Source organism: Verticillium nonalfalfae, assembly GCF_003724135.2.
Source record: "Verticillium nonalfalfae strain VnAa140/NRRL 66861 chromosome Unknown scaffold_66, whole genome shotgun sequence".
Lineage (NCBI taxonomy): Eukaryota > Fungi > Ascomycota > Sordariomycetes > Glomerellales > Plectosphaerellaceae > Verticillium > Verticillium nonalfalfae.
The window spans coordinates 88981-102890 of NW_021167291.1; the positions used below are offsets into that span (position 1 = coordinate 88981).

At 55.7% G+C, this 13910-nt stretch overlaps 4 protein-coding genes across 4 annotated transcripts; 3 read left to right on the forward strand and 1 right to left on the reverse strand.

The window, feature by feature from the left end:
* Window positions 1-76: 76 nt before the first annotated feature.
* On the reverse strand, window positions 77-1888 carry D7B24_007861 (uncharacterized protein; the record flags this gene model as incomplete). The annotated part of the gene is made up of 3 exons (XM_028641964.1): window positions 77-1251; window positions 1312-1551; window positions 1606-1888. 3 exons carry the CDS (start codon window positions 1886-1888, stop codon window positions 77-79), a joined length of 1698 nt encoding a protein of 565 aa, XP_028494125.1.
* A 2828-nt stretch (window positions 1889-4716) lies between these two features.
* D7B24_007862 (uncharacterized protein) lies at window positions 4717-5718 on the forward strand (the record flags this gene model as incomplete). Its single annotated transcript, XM_028641965.1, has 3 exons — window positions 4717-5281; window positions 5342-5564; window positions 5622-5718. 3 exons carry the CDS (start codon window positions 4717-4719, stop codon window positions 5716-5718), a joined length of 885 nt encoding a protein of 294 aa, XP_028494126.1.
* Window positions 5719-7366: 1648 nt separating this feature from the next.
* NTA1 (Carbon-nitrogen hydrolase) lies at window positions 7367-10599 on the forward strand (the record flags this gene model as incomplete). The annotated part of the gene is made up of 5 exons (XM_028641966.1): window positions 7367-7502; window positions 7643-7969; window positions 8033-8045; window positions 8097-8920; window positions 10037-10599. The coding sequence occupies 5 exons, from the start codon at window positions 7367-7369 to the stop codon at window positions 10597-10599; spliced, it is 1863 nt and encodes a 620-aa protein (XP_028494127.1).
* A 1655-nt stretch (window positions 10600-12254) lies between these two features.
* Window positions 12255-13713, forward strand: D7B24_007864 (uncharacterized protein; the record flags this gene model as incomplete). Its single annotated transcript, XM_028641967.1, has 4 exons — window positions 12255-12507; window positions 12567-12648; window positions 12704-12855; window positions 12905-13713. The coding sequence occupies 4 exons, from the start codon at window positions 12255-12257 to the stop codon at window positions 13711-13713; spliced, it is 1296 nt and encodes a 431-aa protein (XP_028494128.1).
* Window positions 13714-13910: the final 197 nt, after the last annotated feature.

The window sequence follows — 13910 nt, forward strand, 5'->3', positions numbered from 1 at the left end:
ACCCCCAAACTCCAATCAAGAAAGCCTACCCTGCAAAAAAAAGATCCCTATTGAAGCGGTTTACGTAGAAACTCCCCTAATTCCCCGACCACCCGAACAGCGTGCTCTTGCCGCTGTTGATCGGCTGGTCATTCTCATACACCCTGGGGTCGATATTCCTCTTCGGTGCCGAATCAGCGAGAACGACGGGTCCGCCAAGAGGTTTGTCCGTGAAACGCGCCTCGTGGAGGGCAATGGGCTCAGATATTTGCATATCATCGGCCGGATGACGGTCGCCGTCGACCGGAGTGGCGCCCTCGACGTTGATAGTCGGGGGTGCGTACCTCTTGGGCATGCGGATGCGAGGTAGAGAGGGGAGCACAAGAGAAGGCGCCCTCGTGGAGCGAGTCTTGGACGCCGCGACGTGCGCTTGAGAAGGAGGGGGGCCCGGGGGCGGAGGGGGGATCCCGCCGGGGAGCTGTTGGGCTGTGCGGGTGGTGCTGGTACCGGTGACCGGGGGCTCTGCGGAAGAGCGTCCAGTGGAGGCAGGTGGTGAGCCACGGCCAGATGGGGTTTGTGATCTGGAGCGTGGCATAGCGCCTGGGACTCCGTCTTCAGCGGCATTAAGATAGGCTTGGAGAGCGTAGGAGTCGGGCGTGTTCGCTCTGGACCGTTGCGGGGCAGGCGCAAGCGATGACAACTTTGCAGGCTGGCTCATGGTCATACGGGGGTTATACGCCGGGTGTGTGGGCATGGCACTGCCGGGACCATGCTGTGAAAGGCGGGGATCGAAGTTGTAGCTCGCTTTGGCGCGGCCGATTCGCGCTTCTTCCTCCATCCTATCGTAGTAGTCGGCATTGTTAATATGTTTTTGCTTCTCCTGAAGCTCATACTCCGTAGAGATAGAAGGTGATTTCTTGTGGTCTCGGAGGAACGGGCTGTGGTTGATGGCCGTGAAGGAGCTTGCATTGCTCCTGTCCGGTGGGGGCGTTCGGTCAAGGTCGTCCTTCTCCGCGGCCTTTCTCTTCTTTCGGCGACGGCAGCAAGCGACTGTGAGTGCGATGGCTCCCAGAAGGCCGAGACCGCCTCCGACGCCGATACCAACCAAGGTACCCGTTGTCATGGTGGACGAATCAGCTCCTCCTTCGCCAGGTAGAGTGGTGTTGGTCACGGTAATGTTCAGCAGTGTGTTGGAGAAGATCTCTCCGCGCATAGTGAGCACATCTCCAAGCTCAGGCTTCTGCTCGCAGCCGGCTTTAAGTGCTTGAAGGACTGTCCCACGGGTCAGTCTGAATAGGTTACACCAGGGTGCTCGAGCGAACGGATACTTACAGTTGGATAGATAGACCTGCGTCCCGCTGCTCTTGAGACATGAGACACAGGACCAATGCCATTTCTTTGAGAAGGCGCCTTCGTCCGCCGTGCAATAGTCGAAGTTCTGCTCGCCGGGGGTTGATAGGCCTGTTCTCAGGGCGTCTTCGAGTGGCTCGCACGCATAGTTGATGATGCATGGTGAATTGACGGCTGTTGAATCGTCAAAGAGGCATGTATTCAACGCATAGCGCATGTTGTCTGCGTGACTTGTTAGCATGGGCTAGGTGTGGGAGCACTAGGCTTTGCACTTACACAGCATCCATTGCAGGTCACTCTCTTCGCCGTCCGTTTCTTGACTCTTGCTCAAGCAGTCAATGCAGTTGCGATACCTGATTCCTGATGAGGAGGAACTGTACTCGGCATCCCTGCAAGCAATGTCGGATGCGGAGACGGAGGCTTCCGTCGAGCTTATCGTCTCATTCGCGCTTCCCAGGCATAACGCGGCACAGTCGGATTCGGGTGTGACGTATAATGATAGGACACTCGAGGCGAGCGACAGCAGGCCCAAAGCCCGTGCAATGTGTCGAGGAGCCATGGCAAACCGTAGGAGAGGAGGGAGAGTGAGAGCGGCGGGAGATGGCGCGGAGCCGGAAGGGAGGCGAAGGGTCGGGGCGGTTGATGTCAAGTTCTGGAGATCATTACCAAGCCGGCACAAGAGGGCTTCATCGGCGTAGAGCAAGGCGAGAAGGTCTGTCCGCAAGAGGTATATGGCCACGAGGCTGACCAGGTGGAAGAGGCTTCATCTCGAGCGGACCCATGGTCGCTTGTGGGAGGAGATGGAGATATATGCCAGAACGTGGACGAGCTGCAGACTTCCGGAGCGAACATTCAGATTGCAAGGATGGCTACTGCAAGTGTGCTGCAAGCAGAGGTGGGCGTGTAAATTTGGTGTGGTTCGTGGAGCTAGGCAGGCTGCCAACCCGCCTGGCCAGCCGGATGGCCAAAGTGCAGCCGACTCAAAAACATCGAGAATCTAGCGGGAGACGAGTAGGGAAAGCACATGTGTTGCTGAGAATAGAATCGCCAGGGTCCGACCGAACGCCCAAGATGAGTGGCATGGTAGCTATCCAATGACGGCTCTGTGCGCCCTTACTTCCTTCTCGACGCGATCGGGTCGAACCAATGAGGGGCCGTTGGCGGGATTCCGGGCGCCAAAGTCAACGAGATCGACAAGGATGAGGGGAAACGAACTGTTGCCATTGGGCAAAGACGGCGAGAAAGGGCGGGGAGGTTGAAACGCAACAGCACAGGATGAATGGTTCTTGCAGGCGCTGGCCGCTCGGCGCGGCCACCCCTCCACCCTCTACGCTTTTTGGCGCGCCAAGACGTCGTTCGAATGGAGGGGGTTTTTGGCCTACATGGTGGCTGGCATTATCCGGCCTGACCTTCCCGTCCCGCTGGCCTCTTTCGGTCTGTAATCTGACTGACTGCATATGCCAGTCTGCCCAGCCTTTGAAGCGACGTGAGCGGGGAAATCAGGCCATTCTGTTCCTAGCCTTCCCCCTTCCTTTCCCTCCTGACAATGTCTTCTCGCCACACCCAGCTTCGCACGTGTCCAAAAGTTGTCCTCGCACCTTGCTCCATCATGGATGCATCCAACGGACTCTTCCCAAATGACCCTGTCCTGAGCCAATGAGGTGCTTCGCACGAGTAAAGAACGATGTGTAGTTAGCCAGTCGGCCAGTGCCTTCAACTGATACCTGACCTCGAAAACACCGGCAGGCCACCGGTTGGGGCCTCCCGGTGCCAGCGAGGCCTGCTTATCGACCGTTGAACCTTCATGGGGTTCCACCTCGAACGATCTGGCAGCTCCACATTAGAAGCTTGAGAGTCTCGTTACCGCGCTGGCGGTTGTCTCTCCACTGACGGCGGGCCTGGAGCCGACAGCGCGGCAAGGACAGCCACAAATAGTAGCGAGTGTGACAGTGGCTGCATTTCCCGCTATCTCCTCTCCTCTTCTCCATTCCACTTTAATCTATTTGCCATCTTTCTCTCCCCTCCACCTCACCATCCAACCCACTCTCGCAAGTGCCGACTGCGAGTCACCCACTCCGCTTCTCTCTCTCTCTACGAATCCAGGCGCGTGATTTTACCTCGGGAAACGACTCACAGATCATCATATTCGTCATCTGCTGTTGCAAAATCAGGCCACCCTGCCGCGCGCTCCAGCTCCAGACCCCAGAACCACTGCGCCGTCAAATTTGTTTTTGGCAACATGTCTTTCGGTAGTTGCTTTTGACTCGGGATATATTTTTAGGTTGCAGCTGCCGGATGGGTATCTCTGAGGATATATCTAGCCATGATTCCTTGACTCGGCCTTCTTTGACTTTGACACGCCCATAACACACTCTGCCTTTTCGCTCTCCAACAGACTCAAGACCGATGACGGCCAGATACTTCACCACTTGGCTATGCCGTATGGCCACCATGATCATATTCTTCGGGCCCCAGCATCACTGTTTCACAAAGACAAACAACCGTGCGACATGATTCGGATGGCAACAGATCGATTCAGGCCTGTGCGACCCCGTCGACCAAGCGATCTCCAATTCGAGGTCGTCTTCGAAGATTCTGTCTAGGTCCAATCCGGTCATCGATCGACCTCAACATTGCCAGCCTCGCATGTCCTACGGCCTAGATCCAATCATGGTCTAAAAGTTGACCCTGTGGACTCTTTCGAGCCCTTTCGGTCATATCGTATCACTCTGCTCAGCACTTGTTCACTGCTGCGTGATACTCGTGTCCCCACAACAGAGGATGCTCGCGCACCATACTACCAGTCAACCTGACAGGGCTCCTTTTGAGAAGGGGTGATGCCAGTTCTCGTGTCTTTGCTTGGCCCCTCCAAGATCCCGTGAGTTACTTTCCCTGACATGGATGAATCGCGTGGTCTGTCCATCTAGACAGAGATCTGTCTTGCCCTATTCTTGGAGTTCAGACCTCGGAACATGAAGCGAAAAGGCATCTCGTTCTGGCAGTCTCCTTCAGAAGAGCTCTCGTTAGATGACCCGTGCTTAGCCCATAGTTTGGCAGTTGAGGGCACTGATGCAGCCGAAACATAGCATACAAACGAGCCATGTTGCTGTTGTGCGAGCATGTGAATTGTGGCCTGTCTCTTGTTGGACAGAAGCTTCCCGTTGCTGACGACGGCGTCGTGGAAGCTTGCATTCATATTGTTAGCCCAGTGGGAAGCAGCTATGCTTGCGTAACACCGCTTGCCTCTCGCTCTAGGATTCAGCATTGCGATTTGAGTGTTCTCCGTGAGTATATAGACAATGTTCAGACCTCTGTAGACGGTCATCGCTCCGACACTTGCCCATCACTTCCTTGCCGTTGCTCTCTTGCTGTGTACTGAGGATCACGATGCTCGCTGCCGTTTGGTGTCTGTTCAGCTTCGTCTGTCGTGGCTTCGCCCATATACTGCCACCTGGCTACCAGACACAAGCCAAGCCCGGGCTCAGCATCATTCTCCTGAGCCGCCGAGTATGCTCCGCCGCAGAGAACCGCTGTAACTGGGAGCAACTCATGACGTCCACGGATGGCACTCGTCCGTTGTTCTGCGATTTCAGCATCGAGGGACCGCCGGAGAGACAGGCGTTAGAGAACACAAAGGGCGCCGAGGTTGATGTTCCGACGATGCCATGTCACGAGGCGGACAATGCAGAGATTGTTCGCCTCTGGGGCGACCAAGACGCTACCACGACGATCATCGCCTGGGATGCCAAAGGCAAACCGTCGTGGCGTGCCCTGGCTCAGAACGGGACCACGTGGCTGGACATCACCAGGTTCATGCCGGGATCCGCGATGGGCAGCGACGACAACGACCAAATCTTCCAGAACCCACCTGATCTGGTGCGTTCTGTGCCTCGCAGCAGCGAGGACAGCTTGGAGTACGCGTCCGAATGGTCGCTTGGGGATGTGTATCGCTGTACGTGAAAAGCAATAAACAGCCACTGAGAACGCAGACGTGGCCACTCACACAACGCAGATGTCATGCAGTCTGAGGAAAAGCCTGGCATGGCCCTCATCTTCACCATTGAGCATCCCGACTTTGACTCTGTCCTGTGTGTCGTGTCACATAGCGGCAAGAAGGGGCAGGACCCAGGCAAGATAAGCTTTTTTGATAAGCCGTGCGAGGGGAGCAACTGGGGCGTCTCGTGGGGCTACAATACTGAGGCGGAGGAGGATGTGGCCACCATGACCTTGACCAAGTGAGTAATCAGGGTTCTGATGATGCTCGTGTCGTCACATGACTGACGTTGATGCAGTGAGAAACGGGATAGGCGCGCCTTCTTCGGGTTCAGGTACATCAATGACAATACCAGGCTTGGTGACAGGGGGCCGGAGAAAACAGAGAAGTACTGATCCCAGGGGCGTGTCTAAGGCTCCAATACTGGCTGAGTGTTCCTAGGCGAGGGTGAAGAAAGGATTTGCTAAGTGCCTGGCACATGAAACTTCACTTCCTCGATAGAGCACTGCTTGTCCCTTCCTGGTAGTTCACCGACTTTTTCGGCGCGGAAGAAGTTGTTAGAGGCACCAACCAGTGTGCAGGACATCTGGTGACATCGCTGATCAGACAGGGAGGACGGAGCACGTGCTGAGGCGCTGATTCTGGTTGCCGCTTCACGCTAGTGGGGAGAATGGTAGAGCTCAGGACGATGTCGAGGTGTGCTGGGCATCTCGCCGAGGGGCGCTCATCCGCCATGCGGGTGCTCGAGACGCCAGCAACTGGGCGGCATAGCAGCTCAAGCATCATGTCCGACTCCCCGCACAGCAATGGTAAACAAGTGCTACCTGCCTACATGTACTCGAGTCTTCCTCATTAGTGCCTAGAAGGCTCCCTCTTGGAAGCAACAACGTGCAGCACGTTGATAAAGGGCGCCTAAGGTAGGTGGGTGCATGTCAGCAATTGGATGAGAGAGAGACCCTTGCCATCACGCGTGATAGAGGCCAATGAGCTCACAGGCCAGTACTGGACCAGCCAATGAATACGTTGGAACCTGCGCTCCTTCGGCGTGGATCCACTTTCACCCAAAGGCTTGGGAATTGCGCTGGAGACAGGAGGGAACCAGGGCTGCAAATGAGACCGCCCAGGGCTTCCTTCCGAGGTCATCTGCTCTCTCCCCCTCTCCCTGCCTACCTACCTACCTACCTGACCTTACCTAGGAACTATCCCTAACAATGCCGCCAGCTCTCCAATGTGACGATTCACGAAAGTACCATCTAGCAGCAGCTACTAGTAGTAAGCGAATCGTTGGTGCTTTTTCTTAGCTTGACGGCATGTCTGATGTTGGCTGGTAACTTCTGCTCCTGAAAGTGAGGCCACTCGAGCTGGCTGCATCTGTTGGGTGCGGAAAGGGGCTCACACTACCTCCAACGGCCGTTGCGTTGTACGACGGATATCACAGCACGGCGAAGCGGTCTGCGTCCGAGTGTTAGCGACGACATTGGCGGGCGGCAGTGACGCGAAGCGCTAGACGAGTGGTAGGCATATTGGCTTCAGGGAGCTGCACCCTAAGCCAAATGCCCGCACATCGTCTCCAGTTGTTGGCGCCATCCCGCATGACAAGCAACTCGTGAGTGGCCATGCCTCGCGTCAGGCGTCACACTTGACCGGGGGGCATGGACAGGCTGATCGTGGGATGTGGTCCGGGGCCAGATAGGTGAGATGGGCGGTTAGTGTCGACTTCTCGTTGGCCGCGACCACGGCCCCTCAGCCTCATGGACTTCCGCCCACACCCGTTGCTTGCCAGTTCCCCGCCCCCCCAACGTGCCATTTTGGTCTACTCCCCTTCTCTCTCTGACCCTACCCCCATATATCGCCTCTTGCCCATCTTGAACACACCTCGAAATAGTATCGTGATCTTGTGCTGACGTTTGTTGTTGTGGTTTATCTTTTTCGCACCAAGACTGTTGCGCGCGACCGTTCCCTGTCTTTCGTCATTTCCTTACAGAGAGACTCGTGTCGCAACATCTTGTGTCAGTCAGTCCATGAGTTTGGTCGAGTTTCACGATGAGGATCGGTTGTGTTCAGTTCGCGCCGCAGGTCGGCGATGTCGACAATAACCTCAACCGCGCCGATGCTGTCCTGAGCAGAGCGAATCCCGAGGAACTCGATCTTCTGGTCCTGCCTGAAATGGCCTTTTCAGGTACGTGGACTGGTTCGGGAGGAAGAAATTCCCAATGCGCCCGGCAACAACATGGAGCACCAGAGTCCAACAAGGCGACTTTGACCGTGGTCGCGCGAGCAGCACATGTGCATCATGGCGTGACTAACAATTCCCTCCAGGCTACAACTTCAAGTCCTTAGAACATATCGCACCATATCTCGAACCATCCGGCTCCGGAATCACGGCATTATGGGCTCGCACCACTGCACTGAAGTACAACTGTATTGTCGCTGCTGGGTACCCGGAGAAAGTTGACCCTTCACCCAAATGGCCAACCGGCCCTGAGTATTACAACTCTGCAATCATTGTCAATGGAGACGGCGAGACGGTTGCAAATTATAGGAAAAGTTTCCTGTATTACACCGATGAGACATGGGCGCTGGAAGGTGATACTGGGTTTTTCGAAGGATACATCCCGGGCCTTGGCCACACGTCGATGGGCATCTGTGAGTATCTCGTGCGTGGACATCTGCTGGTGAAGACAGTCGACTGACACTCCTTGTTTGCAGGTATGGACCTGAAGTGAGTTTCTTCTACTCCCGACATCTTTTTACTGAATTAACCCTCTTTTAGCCCCCATAAGTTTCAAGCACCTTGGCACGCCTTCGAGTTTGCCTTTCACGTCCTCGAGTACTCCTCCAACTTCGTCATTGTCTCTATGGCCTGGATGACACGCGAGGATAGCAGGATGTTCAGTCGTATGCCTAACGAGCCTGACATGGAGACCTTGACCTACTGGGTCACCCGCTTGGAGCCCCTCATCAGGGCTGAGAATGATGAGGAGATCATTGTTGTGTTCTGCAACCGTACAGGCACTGAAGACGAAGCTGTTTACGCCGGGACGAGTGCAGTTGTTGGGATTCATGATGGCGAGGTCAAGGTCTATGGCCTGCTTGGTCGAGGAGAAAAGGAGCTTCTCGTGGTCGACACCGACAATCCTCCGTACGCCAAGCTCCTGTACCGCCCGGATGCCGACAGTTCAGAACCGGCACAAGGCGAACTACAGAAGATGTCGCAATCGCCAGCGCCGGGACAAAAACCGCCATCAAACTCTCGAGAGGCGCAGTCTTCGCCAAAGGGCGAGGATTCGAAGGAGCCATTATCGTCAACCAACCCTCCCACTTCACAAGCCGCCATCGGTAGTGCCATGAACAACACGACGGCGACATCTTCGAAACGCACGAGACCGAGCCCGCAGATTCAAATCCCTCAGTACCCCCAACGCCGAGAGCCAGTCTCGGCCACATCAGCAACATCAGCCAAATCCACTGGTTCCCATGACATACCAACACCGACTGCACCGAGTCCCACTCCACAGGCTGTTCGGCCTAAATTAATCATTCCGCAGTCGCCGCCATTTGGCAGTTGGGCGGAAGCCAATAGCCCGCAACCTATGAGTACGCAGTCAACACATTCAGTTCGGTCGGTCCAGTCGGTTCAGTCTATTCGCTCAAACCAATCGATCAGATCGAATGAGAGGCCCCCAGCAGAAAGCACTCCCTATCCCGACAGTGGTCTACCCCTAAGCGGCTACCCCAGACCAATCCCGGACATGCAGATTTACGGGGGCGAGGTTACAATTACCCACACAGAGGATTCGTTCAGTCCCATCACTCCCTTTGACGACATGTCGCCGATAGCCAGTCGCTATCTCTGGCGGCCCTCGTCCTCTTCGATTCGAACCCCTATTGACGCTGCATTACACACTCCGGTTGATCCTAACGATTGGCCACCGTTTGCGCCGTCCCCTGTGGGAAGGAGGACCCCCAAAGCCTTTAATGCTCCAACACCGCAACCTGAACCGGTCAAGCGGACGCACAGCTCGAACACGATGCGGTCGAGCAGTACTACGCGCACATCCAGGAAAGATGAGCGCTACTCGAATAGGCTCAAATCACGAGAAAGGAGCTCTAGCAGATCTCCTCCGATGAGTCAGGGTCCTACAACTGCAACGGATGACCTCAACGGACAAAACAACCACCCTTCGCGTCCTTCATCCCCAAAGTCACGAAATGCCAGCCGCAACAGAAATCATGAACGTTCGAATTCAAGCCTGGCTCACCGCGATATGGCAGCGGCCGTATCGCAGCATTTGGATGGCATATCGCAGCGAGCAGAATCGGCCAATCGGTTCCGTAATGAAGAGACGCAGTCTCCCATTCCCGACAGGCCCAGCTCGCCCAAGTCACGCAATTGTAGCCGAAGCCGTCCCACCGAAGCCGCTGCATCCATCTTGATTGGGGCAAGCCCCAGCATTTTTGGCACTGAGATGGCTCGCCCTCAGTCCAGTCTTGCGCGCCCAGGAGTGCAAAACTCACCGAGGCCGATGTCCCGCATGGATCATCGTTCCAGATCTGCATCGACATCCGAGGAAAGGGAACCACATTTCTCGAGGGTGCGTGAACGATCCAGGACGCCGACTGCCATGGACAGGACAAAGATGCGCCCACAGCCTCGGTCTGCGTCCAGAGGTGTTGCCTTTTCCCCCGTTGCCTCATCTTCTGATGACCAAGCTTTCTCCCTCGATCGAGCGCGCTCAGAGCTGCAACAAGAATACGAGCGGCGGGCATCTGGGTCGTCGAGCGGATCCGGCAGCCCTCCGGCCGCCGCCATGCAAGACTTTGAAGCTGTCGAATCTGTTGTTTGCCCCAACTGCCCTGTCCACGGTGCACAAGTGTCAATCAGCCCTGGTTCTGCCACAGATGCTGCCGTCGGACAGGACTCGTCCCCCGGTTCCGAAGCCACCGTCGCAGGGCATTCGCCTCTGCCCCGTACAAGTGATATTGAGCGAACCGCGAGTCAGGGTTCTCAAATCACGCCGGACGGTGTTGCCTGTAGTGACTCTGGTTCACTAGCCGAGACTGTTGACACAGTTTCAACTCCTGGCCGCTCGCCGTCGACTCCATCTTTTGAGACTCGAACACCGAAAGCAGAGGTGTTCGTCAACGATGCAGAAGCATCATTCGAGGACGAAGCCATACGACATCCAAGTTCAGAATCCAAGGGGGTTTCCCCTGACGCTGTAGAACGGGATATTTTGAGGATGGCCACAGCCCCCAACGGCGTGGCCGTCTAGAACACAGAAGGAGACATGACACACATACAAGGAGTTTACGGTAGGCAAGGGTAGTCAAAAGACATGTCGAACTCGGTGTTTGACAAACTGCTGCTCGGGAGGAGCAGTGGGCTTGTTGACTGGCGTTATGACGTGTCGTCCACTTTGGTTTTGTTTTCTCCTTCACTTATGACCTGATCACCCCAACGATTGATATCCGTTCCTCATCCCTGTTCAGCATAGCGGAGTTAGAGGTCTTGGCCAGCATGGCAGTTGTTCGCTCACGAGGACATGTATGTACTAGGCTAGTGAATAATCCAACAACGATACAGAAGCGGCGTCGAGATCTTCAAAGAAGCCTGTCCAAAGCTGGCAAACCCCTATGCCAGCCTCTTGCTCCCACCTCCTTGCCCTCACCAAGATAACTAAATCGTGGATGACAGTCAAGCACAAGGTGATCACGGATTGGTCAATACTCATGATATCGAGGCGCACGACCCGCCCCCAGGTTCAGGATGAGAGGTGCGGCAGGCTGCATCGTTCCAGTGAAAAGTGAAGCGGCACCTCGGCGGTAGCCAGGGCAAGCTACACGATTGAATCGTCAAGAGTCGATAGACCAACACGTTTTCCACACTTCAGGCAAGTTCCGTGAAGGGGCCAGTAACTGGTAGGGGTCACCACCCGATTCGGACAGCGAAGGGGAATTGAAGATGGGGTGAAGAGCAATGCTAGTGGACGGTGTGTGTGATGTGCGGCCTGGACAACCGGCCAAAGTCACATTCCCTGTGATCATCATGTTCAAATTGCCCGCCACTTGTTCAAGTGCCAGGCAGTCGACAAGCGAATCATTAAGTCGGGGACGTTTCTCGCGATCCTATTTGCCAGTCGTGTGTGAACGGGAGCAGAGCCCTTGCATGTAGCACGCGCAGGTGAACGGGTTTCTTGTTATCATTGGCGGCTTGTTTGCTCATGTGGATACAGCACGATCAACCACGGCGGCAACATGGCCCCCGAGTCAAGGATCAGAGCTCGGGGGGCCATCGAAGATACCCATCGCCCAATCACCACTGGTCACCCCCAACCCCTCGCCTCCTCCTCTTCGCCTCTCTGCCATCTTCGGTTGAGTACACAACCGGCAACGGCAGGCGAAAGCACAGAGCACAGCTGAGGGCTAGTGGGCCGCTGATGGGCGGGCAGACAAGCTCTGGCTGGGCAGGGCCTCACTCGCCGAACGGGCGGCTGGCGGGCTATGGTACCAAGAAGCAACCAGGACTGTGTGATGAGCTGCCCACCCTGTGCACCAACACGCTGCAACGCCATGCGGCTTTCCTCCCAACCTGCAGCGATCACAGCGCTTCTCGTCACCCTGTCACACCTCCACGGCGTGATCGTAGCGATCCCCGCTTCTCACTTCATGTCGCACATATGAGAACTGCCACTCGTGCTTCCGCCGCAAGTTCCAGCTCAAGATCGTGAACGTTCCTCGCCAGCTTTGTCGTCCGTCCCATTGCTTCGCACACTCACCAGAAAGTTCCGTTCGCGGACATACCATCGCGTTCCCCGTCGGCATGTGAGACGAAGACGAGCGCCTGGCACTTCGACTGGAATATTTCCTCAATTCGAATCACGGACAGGATCTCTTATCCACAGTAGTCGACTGACGCAAAACCTCCAGCATGCGCTTTGCTATCAGCGCCTTTTGGCTTGGGCTTTGGCTAAGCCGTGCGTCTGCTCTCAAGGCCGTGGACGGGTCACCTTGCCAGACTCTCTGTGGCAACGTTCTCGGCTCTACCAGCTCAGATGAGCTGGTGTGCAAGGAGGAGGACTACGACACAAGTGCCGAAGGCGGTGTCTTTGAACGGTGCACAACCTGTCAGCTCACCAGTGGCTATATTGACGGGGACGAGACCGATACGCAATGGGCTCTTTGTGAGTTTACAGTTGGATTTTAGGCAGCTTGGAATCCCTGATCTGACCGTTGCTCCTAGACAACCTTCGGTATGCCGTATCATACTGCCTTTTCGGCTACCCAGAAAACGAAGATGTCGGATCAAGCCCCTGCTTGACCAGGTATGTCCCTTCGCAGTCATGCTCTCCGCCTCTGCCAATGCTGACCCAAGACTAGCACTGCCTGCGAGCCATTGCAACGTGCAGTTACATACAATGAGCTTGAGCCTAACGGCACGGCGTACGGGTACTGCTCTACCTGGATTCACGATCAGCTGCCTCGATGCGCATCATGTCTCCGTGCTGGCAGCAACCACTTTTTCGCCAATTGTAAGTCTCGTAAAAGGTCTCCGGCAGGGACAAAGCTAACATGCCTCAGTCATGACAGTATTGCAGGCCGGATGCGAGCAAATGCCCATCAATGGAACGCGTGTCTCCATTGACAGCCCACCATTCATAACGTCTGCTGTCAATATTACCGATCCGACACCGATCGCCACCAACATTCCCAATTACTACCCGGGGCCTCTGAGCCTCGATGCCCGAGTGGGCATTGCGTTTGGAGCGCTGCTCCTCATTCTGGTCGCCGTCGGATTCTGCATCATCTGCAATGGCCGCAGGAAACGCCGGACGTTCCTCAAGTCTTACGATGAGAAGGTCAAGAAAGCCATGGCTGCGTGGCCTACACCCATCAACACCACCCGGGGCGAATACTTTGAAAGCCCATCGAGCCAGCACCCCTTTCGAGGCTGGGACGACACGCCACAAAGCCAGAAGCCGCTCCGGGACTGGGACAACTCGCCTCAGAGCGTGAGCACCGAGAAGTTCCAGACGAGATACTTCTCGCCGTACTCGTCACAGTACAACAGTCCAGACACGGCAGTAGACGGGCGCAACATGCCGTGGCCCGCCGACAAACCTCAGATGAGGACAGCGCCGCAGGAGGTCGGAATTGCTCTTGGCGGGCCAGAGCCTTCGCCCGTCTGGCAGCAGGATACGAAAGGCAAGGCTGTCGGGGAGGAATCTTATGAGCTACGAGAGGTTGATGGAAACTACGGGCAGCATCTGGCACCCGCGTTGGACGTACAGCCGATCCACCAGCCGGAGAGACCGGTCTATGCTCAGTATAACCCGGCTGATTACCACGACTCCCCGCAGGACGACCCGAGGAAAGCTTATGTGTGGTAATGCCGGTCGTGTACAACTTTAATGGTTGGGTGAGAGGGGAGAGGGAGTCTGGAGTCTTATACCACTTGCTCATCGAACGGTCGAATACGGGAAACCACGGGTTGTAGACCGTGAATTTTATTAATGTCGATTTGAAATCCTTATACAATCTAAAAGCCCATGAGTGAGGCAAGTGAGATCGATATCGCCGATCAATT